This window comes from Prionailurus viverrinus, chromosome B1 (assembly GCF_022837055.1).
Source record: "Prionailurus viverrinus isolate Anna chromosome B1, UM_Priviv_1.0, whole genome shotgun sequence".
NCBI lineage: Eukaryota > Metazoa > Chordata > Mammalia > Carnivora > Felidae > Prionailurus > Prionailurus viverrinus.
Window position 1 is genome coordinate 48,988,070 of NC_062564.1, and position 16,890 is coordinate 49,004,959.

General features: G+C 50.1%; 1 protein-coding gene across 2 annotated transcripts in view; it reads left to right on the plus strand.

The window, feature by feature from the left end:
- LOC125164964 (L-gulonolactone oxidase) overlaps nucleotides 1–16,890 on the plus strand; it is a 34,097-nt gene that overhangs the window by 11,057 nt on the left and 6,150 nt on the right. For both annotated transcript variants that reach the window (XM_047857694.1, XM_047857695.1), the window contains exons 5-7: nucleotides 2,040–2,225; nucleotides 12,960–13,067; nucleotides 13,907–13,983. In XM_047857694.1, the coding sequence (XP_047713650.1) occupies nucleotides 2,040–2,225; nucleotides 12,960–13,067; nucleotides 13,907–13,983 (371 nt within the window). The remainder of the gene's footprint in view (nucleotides 1–2,039; nucleotides 2,226–12,959; nucleotides 13,068–13,906; nucleotides 13,984–16,890) is intronic.

Genomic DNA, 16,890 nt, shown 5'->3' on the forward strand with positions numbered 1-16,890 from the left:
GTGACTTCTGGGAACTGGGTCCCCTGTGCTCCAGTCTCGGAGCAGCTCTGAGATCAGAAGAAAACAGTCCAAAGCAATTTCTAAGAGATTCACTTTGCTTTGTGTTTGTTTTCTCCAACACCGCGAGGGAAACGTAGTTCATGCTTTTCCTTAAAACATCACTTGGCTTTCCCATCACCATTGTGCACTGGTTCTGGTTGCTTTTTTCCTTCTCTGCTCCCTCTTTCTACCACAAGAGCCCCAGAGACTCCCCAGGCAGGATAGGGGCATCCGGAGGGAAGGGCGTGAGCCAGGGAAGGGGAAACACTGAGCGCCCATTGGTAATCATGCTGCTCTCTTCCCATCGGTAAGGGCTGCTGCAGCAAAGCGTGCTGGGTTTTGTGGGACTCGATTCCCAGGTGCTTGGAGCCTTCCGTGGACATGCCATGACCTCCCCCCTGAAAGCTGGGCTCCATGCCCAGGAGAGCCCAGTGGTAACAGGGCCTGACAGGCAGCACAACAGCCAACCCCCCGCCCCAGATTAGGCCACAGTCGTGGTCTGCTATCCAGGGCTGATGGCAGTTTCTAAAAAATGGTCAGCACAGTATGGAATAATTCTTAGTGGCCACAAATCAAGATGCGCGTGAGATTTACTGGCTCCTTCTCTTGGGAAGCTCAGCTGAGCAGGACCAGCCCCAGGAAGAGCAGTGGGAGAATGCTGCTGTTTTCTTTTATGCATTATGCCGATGGCAGGGGTCGGGGGAGGGGAGTGACATCTTTAATGTCCACTGTATACCAGACGCTCGGCTGGAAACTTCACACACTGTCTCTGAGATAGTTACTGCCCTCATTTTACAGGTAAGGAAACAGAGGTTGAATCACACGCCCAGGGTCACACAGCTGGTAAAGCGGTGCCTGCCTTTGATGCTGGACCCTGCTGAGGGGTTTCACTAGCCAGTTGTCATTTACGGCTCTGGGTCTTAGACAAAATCTGGTTTTTATAGAAATCATTCTGACGTCCTCACGCCTACCGATGGCCATCGCACCCCATTTCTGCCAATTTCTCCCCTCTGGCCACGGTCTCTGCTAATTAGAATTAGTTCGGCTTTCTCTGTTCTCTCACCCCGAGCCACACATGTCGAAAGCAATTTCCACTCAAATTAGCAGGTAGCACAGTGTGGAGAAGTACTTACACAGCAGTGAAAGAGGGTTCCTTTGGAAATGGGGCCAAGGGTGAGAGACTGGAGTTAATCATCCGTTTCTTGCTGAGTATCCCACCCTTTGCAGAAACTGACGTTTCTGACTGTGGCCAAGAATCTAGTTCCTGAGGTGAGTGGGTCCCCGAAAGAGAGGATGAACTCTCAGCTTGGCTGAGATGGTGCCCAAGAGGAGCAACAGGCAGAGAGAGGCTGTAGGGGCCCCTGGCCCCTGGGCTGTGCTGGGACAGCAGGGACAGCCCTAGCCCAGATGCACACATATCCTCCCTTTGCAAGGCACCTTTCTTTTAATGGCTCTTAACATCTTCTTCTTCTTCTTTTTAATGTTTATTTTGAGAGAGAGAGAGTGAGCAGGGGAGGGGCAGAGAGAGGAAGACAGAGAATCCCAAGCAGGCTCCGCACTGTCATCACAGAGCCCAAAGCGAGGCTCGAACTCATGAAATGAGGGCTGAAAGCAAGAGTCCGGCACTTAACCGACTGAGGCACCCAGGTGCCCTGCGAGGCACCGTTAACCAGCACCTCACGGCTCACTGGGGCCCTGTCTCACCTTTGATGTCCTCTGCACAGAGGGGAGCCTTGCTGCATCCCCACAGCAAACAGGCAAGGCAGTGGTGAGTTCCCGTGGAATCTCATGGAATGGATGCCCCTCCCTGCTGAGGGCCGATGCTGCCCAGACCTAGCCTTCCTTTCCCCAGTCCCCTGTGGCCAGGTGGCATTAGCCTTCATGGGATAGGTGATACCTGGCCTCACTTCCAAGGACAAACAGGGAAGGGAGGGCCTCACCCGAAGTCTCCAGGAAATACCCACCCAGATTCTGAAGTGTGACTCTTCTCCCACTGCCAGGTAGTGGCGCTGACCCTGCTGACGGCTGATGGGACCATTCTTGAATGCTCCGAGTCCAGCAACGCGGAGGTGTTCCAGGCCGCGCGGGTGCACCTGGGCTGCCTGGGAGTCGTCCTCACCATCACCCTGCAGTGTGTGCCTCAGTTCCACTTGCAGGAGATCTCCTTCCCCTCAACCCTGGACGAGGTACTGCTTTCTTGTTTGTCACCGCTCAACCTCAGGAAATAAATAGAGGATGCGGACAGGTGGGCCGTGTTCCAGTGATGACCCCCTGTGGCTCTGCAGGCCCCCTGAATGGGGGAGTGGGCTGACCTTGCCAGCTCTTCCTTGGCCCAAGGATACTGTGGCCATAACCCTTTCTGAGCAGATCCGTGAAGCTCAGAGGAACTGCAAGGGGGTGACAGAGGTATGGGAGAGAAAGGAGGTTAGAGAATTGCCACAGGAGATAGGGTGCTGACTGCCCCTGGGAAGGCATTGACTCTCAAATACACTGAGCCATGAAATGTGCCCAGGATTCCCTTTATAATGGCTTCTTCACAGCAAAGTGGGTGGGCTAACTTTCAGTCTGGCTGGGTGCCTAAGGTCACATGCAGGGGATGTGGATCTAGATGATGGAGGGCAGAAAGAATGGCTTCTGATTGATAGCAATGTTTTATAAATGCATGAAAAGCATGCTTGGTTGGCTAGCTGGATGTCTGGATTGGACGGATGCATGGATGGATGGATGCATGGATGGGTGGAAGGATGGATGGATGAATGGATGGATGGACAGACGGATGGACGGACAGACGGACGGATGGATGGATGGATGGACAGGTGTATGAATAGATAGATGGATGGATGGATGGATGGATGGATGGATGGATGAATGGATTGACAGGTGCATGGATGGATGAATGCATGGATGGATGGGTGGACGGATGCATGGACAGGTGCATGGATGGATAGATGGTGGATGCATGGATGGATGGATGCATGGATGGATGGATGCATGGATGGGTGGAAGGATGGATGGATGAACGGATGGATGGACAGATGGATGGACGGACAGATGGATGGATGGACAGGTGTATGGATGGATAGATGGACGGACGGATGGATGGATGGATGGATGGACGGATGCATGGATGGACGGATGCATGGATGGACGGATGCATGGATGGATGGATGGATGGATGGATGGATGGATGGATGGATTGACAGGTGCATGGATGGATGAATGCATGGATGGATGGGTGGACAGATGCATGGACAGGTGCATGGATGGATAGATGGTGGATGCATGGATGGATGGATGCATGGATGAATGGATAGCATGCAGCAGTCCTGAAATGCCTGTGGGCAGGATCTATGCCTGGTAGTCACTAAAGGACTCAAATCTACAGGTCCGAGTTCCTTGGTCTTTGAGTTCCTCCATGGTCACCTTATCATTTGATATGAGTAGACCCTCTGTACAGATGGAACAGTCAGTGATGTAGGCACTACTGATCCAACATGGTTAAGGTGGGATTTGTGATCAAATTGACCTGGCCTTGAGCATTGGCTTTGCCACTTCTAAGCTGCGACCTTAGCCAGCCATGTAACCTTGTTAAGCCCTGGTTTCTTCATCCAAAAAGAGAGTTAATAATATCTACCTTAAAGTATTGAATCTGATGATTAAATCAGATAACACATATAAAGTGTCTAGTTCAGTATTAAAATATTCCCCCCACGGCACCTAGTCAATGATAAAAGGGAAACATTGCTCTCTAGAACCAAAATGTCTAATGCATGAAGACCAGGAAAAGGCCTTAAATCCAGAAGGCCCCCTACTCAGAGGCATGGTGTTTGGTGGAAATTTATCCCCAGAACTCCTGGTTGGTAAGAAAGTGCTTCCATGGCTCTAAGGGGGTATAGCATGGACCCCTGGAGTACCAATACTGAGCCTAATGGGACAAAATTGGCAAGTGAACTGCATGAAGCCTTGGCCCAAGAAAGTAGGGCTAGTTCTGGACAAAGACATTTCATGGAGTTGTGTGGCAGGGACAAGTTATGGCTAAGCCAGGGAGCCCCACAAGGGTCTGGCCTGCCCACACGACTCTGCCTGGAACCAGCCCAGACTCTGAGCTCTTTGGGGCCATCTTGGCCTGCCTCAAACAGCTACAATCTCTCCCAGACCAGTGCTAAACGGCAGATCTAGACCTGTTGTTCACTCCAAGTAGGGTTTGAGAGTGTTCTATGTTCTGGTCAGTGCCAGGCATGTTGGTTGAGGCCTGCTGTGGGGTCGGCAGTTGAGACCCGTATGACTCTAGGGCTAACTCCTAAGGCCATGGAATAACAGTCTGAGTACCCACTGCACTCTCATCTTCTCGGCCTTTCCCTTCTGTACCTCTTAGTGGGGTGACCACTCCATCCTGGTCTGCAGCAGGATGTGGCAGGGACCCCCACGGAGATACAGCTCAGGCATTCTCCGGCTGCAGCTGGGCAGGCCGGGTAGCCCTTTCTTCTCCTCAGCAGACTCTGAGACAGCCTGCTTCTTCTCCCCTTGGCAGCTCCCACCTTCTGTCCTCTGTACCCCTCAAGGTTCTCTTGCCCCTAGACTGGCTGAGAAGAGAAAACAGAGCCCCCAACTTCCCTCATCCCTACTGCTTCTGAACCAAGCATTCCAGCCTCCTCAGTTAAAGTGTTTTTAACAGACAGAGAATTATAGAAATGCACGCAGGGGTAGGTTACAAAGAGAGACCATTTTGGTCTCCACTCTGAGGTTAACCATATATGCTGACATGGCTAATGAAGCTTGGAGCTGGGGCTCCAGGAGTGACAGACTAGGCAGCCTGCTCCAGGGCTTGAAACTGAAGACATTAGCCAGGACAGATGGCCTGGCCAGGAGCTAAAGAAATAGTTCAGAACAACCATCAAGTCCAAAGGGAACCTGGCAGAGAGATGTTTGACCAGAGTCAGTACTGTGAGGGAGATTCAGAAGAGAATGATGTAGAGTAGGTGTAGCCTGGAGAGGTACCCAAGGGACTGAAATACAGGGCCAAGTCCACTTTTTTAGGGCACAAATTCAAGCGATATTTAAAGTTTATTTATCTATTTTGAAAGAGAGAGAGAGAGAGTAGGGGGGAGGGGCAGAGAAAGAGGGAGAGAGAGAATCCCAAGCAGGCTCCACACTGTTAGCATGGAGCCCGACGCAGGGCTCAGTCCCACCAACCACGAGCTCATGACCTGGGCCAAAATCAAGAGTAGGGTGCTTAACTGACTGATCCACCCAGGTGCCCCTCAAGCGATGTTTGAGATGAGGGACCAATAGGACTTGGCAGCTGAGCGCAGAGTGGTGGAGTGGGAGGCAGGAGGCAGAAATGGTGGCCCTACCACCGGGGTGGAGAGTCCAGGAGGCACAGCAGGTGTGCCTCAGATGACGAGTTTGGGGTGGGAACTTGAGTTTGAGGTGCCTCAGGTGGAGGTGTTGGAGGGCAGCTGGCTTTGCAGGTTTGGCACTCAGGCGGGAGGCGGCGGCTGGAGATACAGATTGAGGGGTTGTATTTTGCTAGGGCTGCAGTAACAAATAGCACAGACTGGATCAAGAGGTCTACAGGGTTGGTTCCTTGTGGGGACTCTCGCCTTGGATTATAGACGGCTGTCTTCTTGCCGTGTCTCCTGTCTGTGCATATCTGTGTCTTAATCTCTTCTTCTAAGGACACTGGTCATATTGGATCAGGGCTCACCCAATGACCTCATTTAACCTTAATTACCTCTTTAACGTCCCTGTCTCCAAATGTCATCACATTCTGAGGTCCCGGGGGTTAGGACTTCAGTATGTGAATGTGAATGGGTACAATTCAGCCCAAAGTGAGGGTCATCAGTCCCCTAAGTGATTGGTCACAGGGTGGCAAGGTCACCCAGAGAGAGTGGGCTTGGGTGAGAAGGGAGTGGATGGAGAAGATGGAAAGGGTGCCAAGAAGGAGACCGAGGAGGATGGGTTAGAGAGGGCTACAGAGGCAAAGGATACTGGGTGTCCAGGATGGAGCGGTCAACAAGGTTCAATACCATGGGGAATCAGAGTGTTGGCTCGTCTGGTCATCGGAAGGCTATAGCTGACCTTGGTGAGAATGGTTCAGTGGAGCATGAGGCAGCTTAAGGGACAGGTGAGCATCACCAATGAGGAGGGGAGATGGACAGGACAGAGCACTTTCAAGCAGAAAGGGGCTGTAATGTGCTTTATTGTTGAATCTATTCTCCTGCCTCTCATGTAGGGCAGAACTTGTTAAGCTGAAGGTTTTGACCCAGAGATAAAGAGATTGCTTCTTTTTTGCCAGTAAGGTTGCCCCCCAGGTTCCTACCAGGATAGTGTGGCTGAGTGGATGGATGGTCTCCTAAGACCTGGTCTGTCCTCTTTCGGCTCTTCCTTTGACCCGGCTGAGATTGACTGAGACTGATTATGGCCAAGTCCTGGTTCCAGCAGAGGCTGATCTCAGGCCATCCTCCCCCTACACACTCACACAGGCATGTGCGTGCACACACACACTCTGGCTGGCCTCTGTGTCTGTCCAGAGCTCAAGGGTTTTTTTTGCCTCCAACTTATCTCAACATGGAGACTTCTAACTTGGATGCAACATCCTTGAAAATTCCAGGTGACTCTAGCCAATGCGCCACATTCTTCTCAAAGCTTGCAACCTTTTTTTTCTTTAATGTTCATTTATTTATTTTGAGAGGAAGGGAGTGAGGGAGAGAGAGAGAGAGAGAGAGCATAGCAGGGGCAGAGACAGAGGGAGAGAGAGAATCCCAAGCAGACTCTGCACTGTCAGCTCAGAACCTGATGCAGGGCTGGATCCCATGAACCGTGAGATTATGATCTGAGCCGAAATCAAGAGTCAGATGCTCAACCAACTGAGCCACCTAGGCGTCCCCTCAACTTCTTTGATTTTGAAAGGCTGTGATGACACATGAAGGTAGCAATTGCAGTTTCCTCCCCTAAAAGACAAAGTAGACACACACACACACACACACACACACACACACACAATTACACAGCAATAAACACTCAACAAGATGTAATGAAAAGGCTCCAGGGAGGGAGGCAGGGCCTCCAAGGCTGGCTGTGCTGCTACCCTGTGTGAGCTTGAGCAAATCCCTCCCATTTAGGGGGAGCCATTTTCTTTATTTTTTAAAAGTAGGGTCAAAGTCGGTGGCCCCCGAGGTCTTCTTCAGCTCTGACATTCGGGAAGTGAGTGCAGAGCTTGGACACAAAGCTGTCCCACCTCCTCGCCACACTCTGGAGGCAGAGGGTCACCTCTGGCATCATCCATGAGGAGAGGCATGAGCCCTGTGGGAACACCCCCACTGCTCCGACATAGACCCCAGCTCACCCCGAGAGGGCTCACGGAGCAGGAAGCTGTGAGTCAGCAAGCGCTCTGTGGATCCCTCCCTTTCGGCTCCCCGAGAGGCCCAGCAGCTTCTGTCACCCCCTGCCGACAGCCTTGGCCACAGTTGCAGGCCATAAACAAGGACAGAGGGTCGGTGGCATTTGCAGCCCTGTGATTTATTCCAAAGGGTGTGGGCAATAAACGGCCTCCTCTGCCATTTGCTTTTGCTCTCTCCACGCAAAGTAGCCTTTAAAGGGCACCTTCGAGAGGCTGTGAATACTGAGGAGGAAAAGCTAAGAGGATGTGCAAATCCACAACACGGGCCTGCTGCCTTGCTCCCCTCGAAGGAAACAAGCCCATGGAGGAGGAGGAAGGATCAGAGACTCATCATTAGATCAACTTCTCCCCACTCCTGCTTGGCCTGGGATCTAATCTAAAGCTAAAAGGATTTAGATTAAGCTTTTAATCTAAAAGGATTCCTGGACTCTAAAAGGAACAATAATTGGATGTAGCCTTCAGGAGGCATGACGATTTTGACAACCATTAGGAAGACAGCGCACCCTCCTGATCCTGCATCAGGGTACCTGCTCCTGGCTTCTTACCATTTGGGTTCATAGGAAGTTGCCCCACCTCCCCTGGGGGTGCAAACCGTGCTGCCCTGAGTGTTTGCGTCTACATCGGGCCTGCACACAGCTCCCCAGCATCGTGTCCTCTCTGGGCATGGGCTTTTCCCTGATGGCCACGCCCTCCAGGTTGGCCGATCCCGGGCTCCCGAGGAGCATTCGAGAAGTGAGAGTTAGGAAGCCAGGACGAAGGAGGCCAATTGCTTCTTGCACATAAAGTTAGGTGTGAAAAGCTAGCGGGGCCATCATTTTTCCTTCCCTTACATTTCTTTCCTTTCCTTTTCTCCTCTTTCCTTTCCTATATCCTGCCTTCTGTGTGGAACGTGTTTATGAAATCCCCATCATGGGCCTTCCAGCCCTGAACTTGGGAACAGAACCCAAGTGGACCCATCACGAGGGGTGCAGTGTAGAAGCTGGAACATATCTCCCAAGTCAGACCACCAGGTTTGAAGCCCGGTTTCTTCACTGGCCTTCTATGAGTTTGGACAAATCTCCTCACTCCCCTGAGCTTGGATTCCTTGAGTGTGTGGTGAGGATAAGAGCTTGACTGGCCCCATGGGATTGTTGCCAGGACTCAAGGCAACACAGCAGGTGAACCCTCTGCCCTTGCTTTCTTAATGGCCTTAGTGAGAGGAACCCTCACTGGCTTTATTTCTAGAGAATGCTACCTCCTGACACCTGCTCTGTGAGTAGATCCCAGAATCTGAGTCACTGCTTGACTTTCCAGGTGACAGGTGCTGGTTACTCTGTTTTGCTCATGACCATTTGCCACCGTCTCTTGAAACGGTCTCCCTCCCTTTTGCTACTCGATGATTAGCATTCTGGAGGGCAGGGATTTTATCTGAGGCCTCCGGCTCCCCAGCATCCACAGAACACATGGGAGTGCTCAATACAAGGTTACTCAAGGTCGGTTGATCGGCAATGTATTAAAAATCCACCTTTTTCTGGGATTTTCACCAACTCCTCCCACCTGTGCTGTGCGGTGGTCTGTCAAGTCTGTGCTTCCCATTACTGATTCTCTTAAATACATCGCCGCATGATTTCTGAAGGCTGTTCAAAGCCGCATGAGGGGAAGGGGGTCATTCCCGGACCCCAGGGAGAGTTGGAATCAGTGTTTCTAGAACTGGAATCCAGTTCTAGAACTGAATCCAGTTTCTAGAACTGGAAAGAAGTCTTGTCCAGTTTTGTGGTGCCTAGAAAAATGCCACCCTCACAGCTTTTCTGACAAAGTCTCAGCATTTCTGACTCTTGCAGCTGGGTCGGCATGGAATCACAACCGGTTAGAAGGCATGAAGATTTTAGAAATTATTGTCAACCTTTTGCCCTTTATGTCACCCAAACCATAATGAGATGTGATGAGTGCAGCTGGCTGTTGCCTCAGCCCTCCTGCAGTGCCCCAGGAAGCAGTATTGGTCCCAGTGTGTTACCGTCTTTGTCAGCAGCTTCCAGATGCCGACCACTGTCTGGGGTGGCCGTCAGCTGATGCCAGGTAATCCCCGGCTATCACACTGGAAGCCCTCTGCTCACAAGCCTGAGAGCCAGTTCCCGGGAGCCAACTCAGCAGTGCCACAAGGACTAAATCTGGAGGGACAGAACCTGCCAGAAGCCTTCATGCTAGTAATGTGTCAAGGAAGAGACTCCTCTGGGACCCAAAGGTCTATGATGGTGCTCCCAGGAGACACAAGTCATATCAAGGATCCTAGGAACAGTCCTCCTCCAATTAGGGTGGTTTGTGGGTGCTGAAGGAGAGAGTTTAATCCACAGTGGGGTGGGGCCCAAGGTTGTTCCACCATCCAGCGACCAACCTGGTGCTAAGTTAGGGGTAATTGAGAGTCCAGAGCTCAATTGTGCATAGTTCATGCCTCTAGAAGCTTATAATTTTGTGTGTGTGTGGGGGGGGGGGGGGGGGCACATGCCTTCTTTCTTTACTGTGGGAGGAAAAGAATGACCAGTGTCAGGACAGAGGCACAAAATGTAATGGGGTGACTCTCGTGACTCTCATCACTCCATTCTAGGTAGAAGAAGGCTGGACATAAACCTCTTAGAGCTGAGAAGGGCGCTATTACATTTGCTGCTGGATTCTGGGCAATAGAGTGGGATGGCCCAGGATGCTAAACGTGAGGAGATGGGGGTTTTCTCCTTTCCAGTGTCCCAGCCCCACCCTCCAGGCCAAGTCACCAGGCTGTATTCCTGGCTCTCCCAGGGGAACGTCAGCTCTGCCCAGAGGCTTCCCACAGGAGAGTCCTGTGGACCATGGGTCCATTGCCCTGTCAGGATGGAAGTGATAGTGACAGGGGCTCTGGAGTTTCTTCCTCAACCTTTCCTGAGCCTCCAGCATGGCACGAAAGGCCTTTCTCTTCAAATAAGGAATGATAGTGTCCTCCGGCATTCTCTGTACAAGGCATTGTGCCAGCAGCTCTAAGGCAAGGGGTTGGGAAACTAGAGCCTGCAGGCAGACTCTGGCTCACTGCCTGTTTTTGTAAATAAAGTTTTATTAGCACACAGCCACTCTCATTGCTAATGTATTGTCTATGGCTGCTTTCATGCTACCGTGGCAGAGTTAAATAGTTGCAACAGAGACCATATGGCCCCAAAAGTCTAAAATATTTATTGCCTGGTTCTTCACAAAAAAATTTTGCTGATCTCTGTGCTGGCAGCGACCAAAGATGGACGAGATAGTCCCTGACCTATAAGAGACTATTGACCAGTTTCAGAGATGGATGCTTCAAGAGCTGCAGTGTCATTCTGGGATGGATGCAATATAATTAGAAGCCACTTAGAAGGGGAGGAGATGGATTTATGAGGAGCATTTAAGTTACATCCATCTCAGTTCGGATAAGTCACTTTTCAGGTGCTCAATGGCCACTTGTGGACAGGGGCTGTCGTATCGGACAGTGTTTGTGGACGGAGGTCCCGGATGCTGAACTAAGTGGTGTGAGCTTTATTCTTTAGGCAGTAGAGAGCTGCTGGGGATTTCTGAGCTGTGTTTTGCATATGCTCTGTAGAAGTTGTCTGGAGAGATGAGAAAGGGGGCATATTATGAGGTGAATGCAGGAGTACGGGTGACGGGTAAGAAGGGTGTGGACTATCTCACAGCAGCAGCAGTGGATCTCAGGAGAAGACTGGGGAGGCATTTGCAGAAATACAACAGGGTGACCAACAGATTGGGGTGGAGTGGGAGAGGGGGAGGATGACAGGCAGATCACTGGAATGCAACAATCATCCACCCGTCTCCATATCCCCGGCTACACCATGCCCTGGTGAGCTGGTCAGGGGGCCTCCCGACAGTCGTGGAAGAGACCCAGAATTCCAAAGTTCCGCTGCTCTCAGACACCCCGCATGTAAGTTCTAGAGGGGCTCATCTCAGTGCTTCGTGTTGGCTTCACCTTCCTTCCTGGCCAGACGGTGGAAATGGCCATTTTCCCTCGAGCGTACCAACCTCTTTGGACACTGTCTTGACCCGTGATTGGATCCGGCCATTTTTCTTTGCTGGGTGCCCAATTCCCCATAGTGCATTTGGTCAGTAAGCTGCTGTGTTATTGTTGTTTTTCCTCTGTCTTTCCTGCTCCCTCCCTCACATGTTGAGTTTACAGTGCTTTCAAACCCCTGATTTCCCCTGCTCCTCACAACAGCCCTGGAAGGAAGGAAGGAAGGAAGGAAGGAAGGAAGGAAGGGTATTACTGTCTTCATTCTACAGATGGAGAGATGCTACCCAGAGGCCTCAAAGGGCTTTCTGGAAGTCACAGCTAGGGACTTTGGGGGGATAGGACAGGAACACTAGATGTGTGTTTGCTAGCGTTGGTCAAATCCAGAACCAAAACTGTTCTTCGGGCACATGCCACATGGCAGTCACTGTCCTGGGAGCTTTGATGTAGATTATCTATTTCATTGCACCAGTGCCCACATGTTATCTACGGGAAGACCAAAGCTCAGGTACATGGCTCCTCCTAGGTCGTGCAGCTTGGTAAGCTGCAGACCAGGACTCGAACCTGGAACTCACCCCAAGACCAGTGGTGCTTTTCCCCAACTGCCAGCTTCCCATCAAATACCAAATCTGTCTACCCTTTGGCTCAGAAATTGTCCTGTATCCACTTGATAGGTTTTAGGGAGACATGATTTGCTCCGTGATCTCATCTTTAGGATTGCAATAATGAGCCATATTAGAGCAAGATTCTCCTGTTCATTTCTTTTTTTTTTTTAATGTTTTTATTTATTTTTGAGACAGAGAGACACAGAGCATGAGCAGGGGAGGGGCAGAGACAGAGGGAGACACAGAATCCGAAGCAGGCTCCAGGCTCTGAGCTGTCAGCACAGGGCCCGACGCGGAGCTCGAGCTCATGGACTGTGAGATAGTGACCTGAGCTGAAGTCGGACGCTCAACTGACTGAGCCACCCAGGCGCCCCTCTCCTGTTCATTTCTTTAAAGACCTGTGATGTATTAGGCAGTATGGAGATAAAGGACGATGATGGTGACAGTGAATGACAATGGAAGGGTAATAATAGCAGCAGCAGCAGCAACAGCTTACGCCTATGCGGTGCCTACCATGTTCGTGACACCATCGTGAGCACTTTCTAGGTATTAGCGCATTTTATCTTCATACCAGTCCAGACAGGGGTACTATTATTAGTCCTCTTTTACAGATGAGGAAACTGAGGCACAGAGGTGTCAGGTACCTTGCCCAAACTCATACCGCTAGGAATTGTTCAAGCCGGGACAAATAAGAAACCATCTCTATCCTCTAAGCTGCTGGGGGAAGTCACCATGCAAAAGGACCACTGATGTCCAGCCTATTACAAGCCACATTCCATGCCATTTGACGACGCTAGGACAATTTTAAGTATTTTCTCTTGCTGGGGAGAAACTGAGGCACCCGCGGGCCCTGACTTCCAGTACTTTCCCGCCATCAGCCTGGACCCACGCCGTCTTTCCCTTTGCCTTCTGCCGAGGTCAGGTTCTCGACAACCTGGACAGCCACCTGAAGAAATCCGAATACTTCCGCTTCCTCTGGTTCCCGCACAGCGAGAACGTCAGCGTCATCTACCAGGACCACACCAACAAGGTAGCGACAGCATCAGTTCCGTCCTCACACACAGCCTGTAGTCCCCAGGGTGGCGGACCTTTGTCCTTGTCCCGGGTGGTCAGTGAGGTGTGAGAGGGAAAACGGAGGTGGGCATCACTGAGTATGAGGACAGAAGCAGGCGAGGCAGCAGGGTGGAAGGAGGAAGGAGAGTTGGCCCAGTAAGGGTCTAATGTGACCACAGGTAGGGATGTGCGGGAGTGAGGTCAGGGGACAGCCTAGATGCGGGAGAGGGGAGCAGAGGTGTGGGGAGGCCAGGATAGGATAAGGTAGAGTACCAGGCAGCTGGGCTATCCCTCGGACCACCTCCACCTTCCCTCCAACGCCCCTGTCTTGCCCACCCCCACCTGGACAGGTGAGGAAAGCAACAGTTTTGTCTCTCCTCCATGTCCTTAGCCAATGAGCTGCTTCTCAGCAGAAAAACACAAAACCATCACCTAGGATGAACACTGATGGGCCACATCAGGCAAAAGCGATGACACTTACTGTGTGTTACAGGCTGGCATGGGGTTTGTAAATGATGATCGCTGGACACCTGCCTCCGGGGCTCAGAAGGGGAGGGACGGATGCACATCGTCATCTTGTGCAAAATAAAAACATACCTAAAGACATAAATATGCAGGAAATGAAAGGGGTGGGGCATGCAAATTGGCTGGGTCACCAAGAAGTGAGGCTTTCGATTGTCCTGGCAGGTGGGTCACCCCCTCTACACACACATGCAGCCACTCTTGGACACATCTTCCTGTAGGGGGACACTATGATAATAGGTCAGAAAGCAGCTGAGCTCTGGCCCTGAACTGATTACAGATTCTTCTCCCCAGCCCCCCTCCTCTTCAGCCAACTGGTTTTGGGACTATGCCATTGGATTCTATTTACTGGAGTTCCTGCTCTGGATCAGGTAGGAATGCAAGGTACCTTCTTCCAGCATCTGCCATATGCTGTTGAGGATGCGGTCCACCAAAAGAATAACACCCTGGCCTTTATGCATGTAAATTAGGGTCTAGGGCAGTGATTTTTCAACGCTGCCTACACATTCAAATCACCTGGGGAGCTTTTTATAAAATGCCAGTGCCTGCGTCCCACTCTTTGGCCCCCAAGTGATGTAAATCTCATAATGTCCTGTTTTCTACCCTCTTCCCAGCCTGACATCTAGGCTTATGCTCAGACTCCATGTCTGCTGGTAGACACGTAACTCTCAGTGATGGGGAAGGTTTCATGGGTTCTTGAATGGTAACTTTATATCCTGCCAAGACATGGAATGACATGATATAAAATTTTTTTGAAATATTTTATACATATAAAATAATATAGAAAACATATATTTAAAATATAAAGAATAACGTGGGGCGCCTGGGTGGCTCAGTCGGCTGAGTGTCTGACTTGATTTCGGCTCAGGTCATGGTCCCAGGGTCGTGGGATCGAGCCCTGTGTTGGGCTCTGTGCTGAGTGTGGAGCCTGCCTAAGATTCTCTCTCTCTCTCTCTCTCTCTCTCTCTCTCTCTCTCCCTCTCCCTCTCCCCCACTCACTTTCTCTCTCTCTCTTAAAAAAAAAAAAAGAGTAATGTAATAAGCATCCATGTGGTTACCACCACACCAGCTTAAGAAATGAAACAACATGAGTACAATTGGAATGGTCTTTATGTTAAAATTTTTTTAACATTTATTAATTTTTGAGAGACAGAGAGTACAGAGTATGAGCGGGGAAGGGGCAGAGAGAGAGGGAAACACAGTATCTGAAGCAGGCTCCAGGCTCTGAGCTGGCAGCACAGAGCCTGACACGGGGTTCGAACCCACGAACTGCGAGATCATGACCTGAGCCAAAGTCAGACACTCAACCGACTAAGCCACCCAGGCACCCCAGGAATGGTCTTTATGAAGTCCCAGACCACACTCTCCAAGGGGTAACCAAGAAGTAATCACTACCCTGAACTTTATGTTTATCACTCCCTTGCTTTTATTTATATTTTAGTTTTATGAATCTTGAAATCAGAAATTTGGTAATTCAGCTTCGATAGTGATAATTATCCATGTTGACATGGATAGCTGTGATATATAACGATCAGTCATTTTTCACTGTATGCATTTATCACAATGCGTTTATCCATATTCTTTTTTTTTTTAATCCATATTCCTAATAATGGGTATTTGGGTTATTTCCAAGATTTTTTTTCTTTTTTCTTTTCTTTTCCTTTCTTTTCTTTCTTTCTTTCTTTCTTTCTTTCTTTCTTTCTTTCAATTCTTTCTTTCTTTTGCCATTACAAACCATATTGCTGTGAGGATTCTCAACCACTGCTCCTGATGCTTTTTTTTTTTTTTTTTTTTGTCTTGAGTATACTCATGAGTGGAATTCCTGGGTCATCGAGCATGAGTATCTTCAGGCTTATCAGATCAAATTGTTCTCCTAAGTGGCTATACCCAGTGACCTCGCCACACACTGTAAGATTCTCTGTGCCCCACAAGCTGGTCGAGATCGAAATTTTACATTTTCTTTTTTTTTTTTTTTCTTTTTTTCAACGTTTATTTATTTTTGGACAGAGAGAGACAGAGCATGAATGAGGGAGGGGCAGAGAGAGAGGGAGACACAGAATCGGAAACAGGCTCCAGGCTCTGAGCCATCAGCCCAGAGCCCGACGCGGGGCTCGAACTCCCGGACTGAGAGATCGTGACCTGGCTGAAGTCGGACGCTTAACCGACTGCGCCACCCAGGCGCCCCGAAATTTTACATTTTCATGTGACGTGTATTAAATAGTATCTCACTGTGGTTTTTAATTCTTATTTCCATGCTTACTTGTAAGGTTGTGTGGTTTTTTAGTATATTGATCCTTTAGATTTCTCTTCTATGAAGCACCTGTTCGTGTATTTTGCCCTTTTTAAAAATTGGGTGGGTATTTTTTTCTTATTGTGCTGTAGGGTTCTATGTATATATTTTGAGCACTCTGTTTCTGGGCTGCAATACCTCCCTGTTTGTTCTGTCTTTCACTTTTATGGCTTTTAAAAAAAATTTTAGTGTATTTAATGTATTTAATGTATTTAATGTTAGTATAGTGAAATCTAGCTGTTTGTTGTTTTACCTTTGGGACGGTGTCTTCATAAGAAATCCTCGAGGCGCCTGGGTGGCGCAGTCGGTTAAGCGTCCGACTTCAGCCAGGTCACGATCTCGCGGTCCGTGAGTTCGAGCCCCGCGTCGGGCTCTGGGCTGATGGCTCAGAGCCTGGAGCCTGTTTCCGATTCTGTGTCTGCCTCTCTCTCTGCCCCTCCCCCGTTCATGCTCTGTCTCTCTCTGTCCCAAAAATAAATAAACGTTGAAAAAAAATTTTTTTTTAAAAAAAAGAAATCCTTGCCTACTGAAAGGGCATAAGAGCCCATCAAAGGTGGCACTGATGACAGAACCTGGGAAACTAGCTGGAGTTCTTGTCGGTCCTGGACGTGGCTGAGACCTTTGGCACCTGGCGTCGGGTCTCCTCAGGGTAGGGGAGCTACAGGTGCACGGATGGGACTCACATTGGGGTGACTAACTGCCTGGAAGGTGTTAGGAGAGAGAAACTCAACACAGGACTTAATGCATCTGGGCAGGCAAGGGACAAGGAGGAAGCCGGCCTGGGGACCACGATCCAGCAGATTATGGGTGGGAGTGAGAGTGGAAAATGCCCCACCAGGCTTTCTCTCTAGCTTCTATCACAGCCTCTCGGCAGTTTTATGTGCGTGTGCCTGTGGAGCCCGATCCCAGTGAGTGCGCAAATAAATTGGGCTCTAAATCACAGCTGCCACTTCCCAGCCCGAGTGGGTGCTCTGTGAGAGCTCCACAG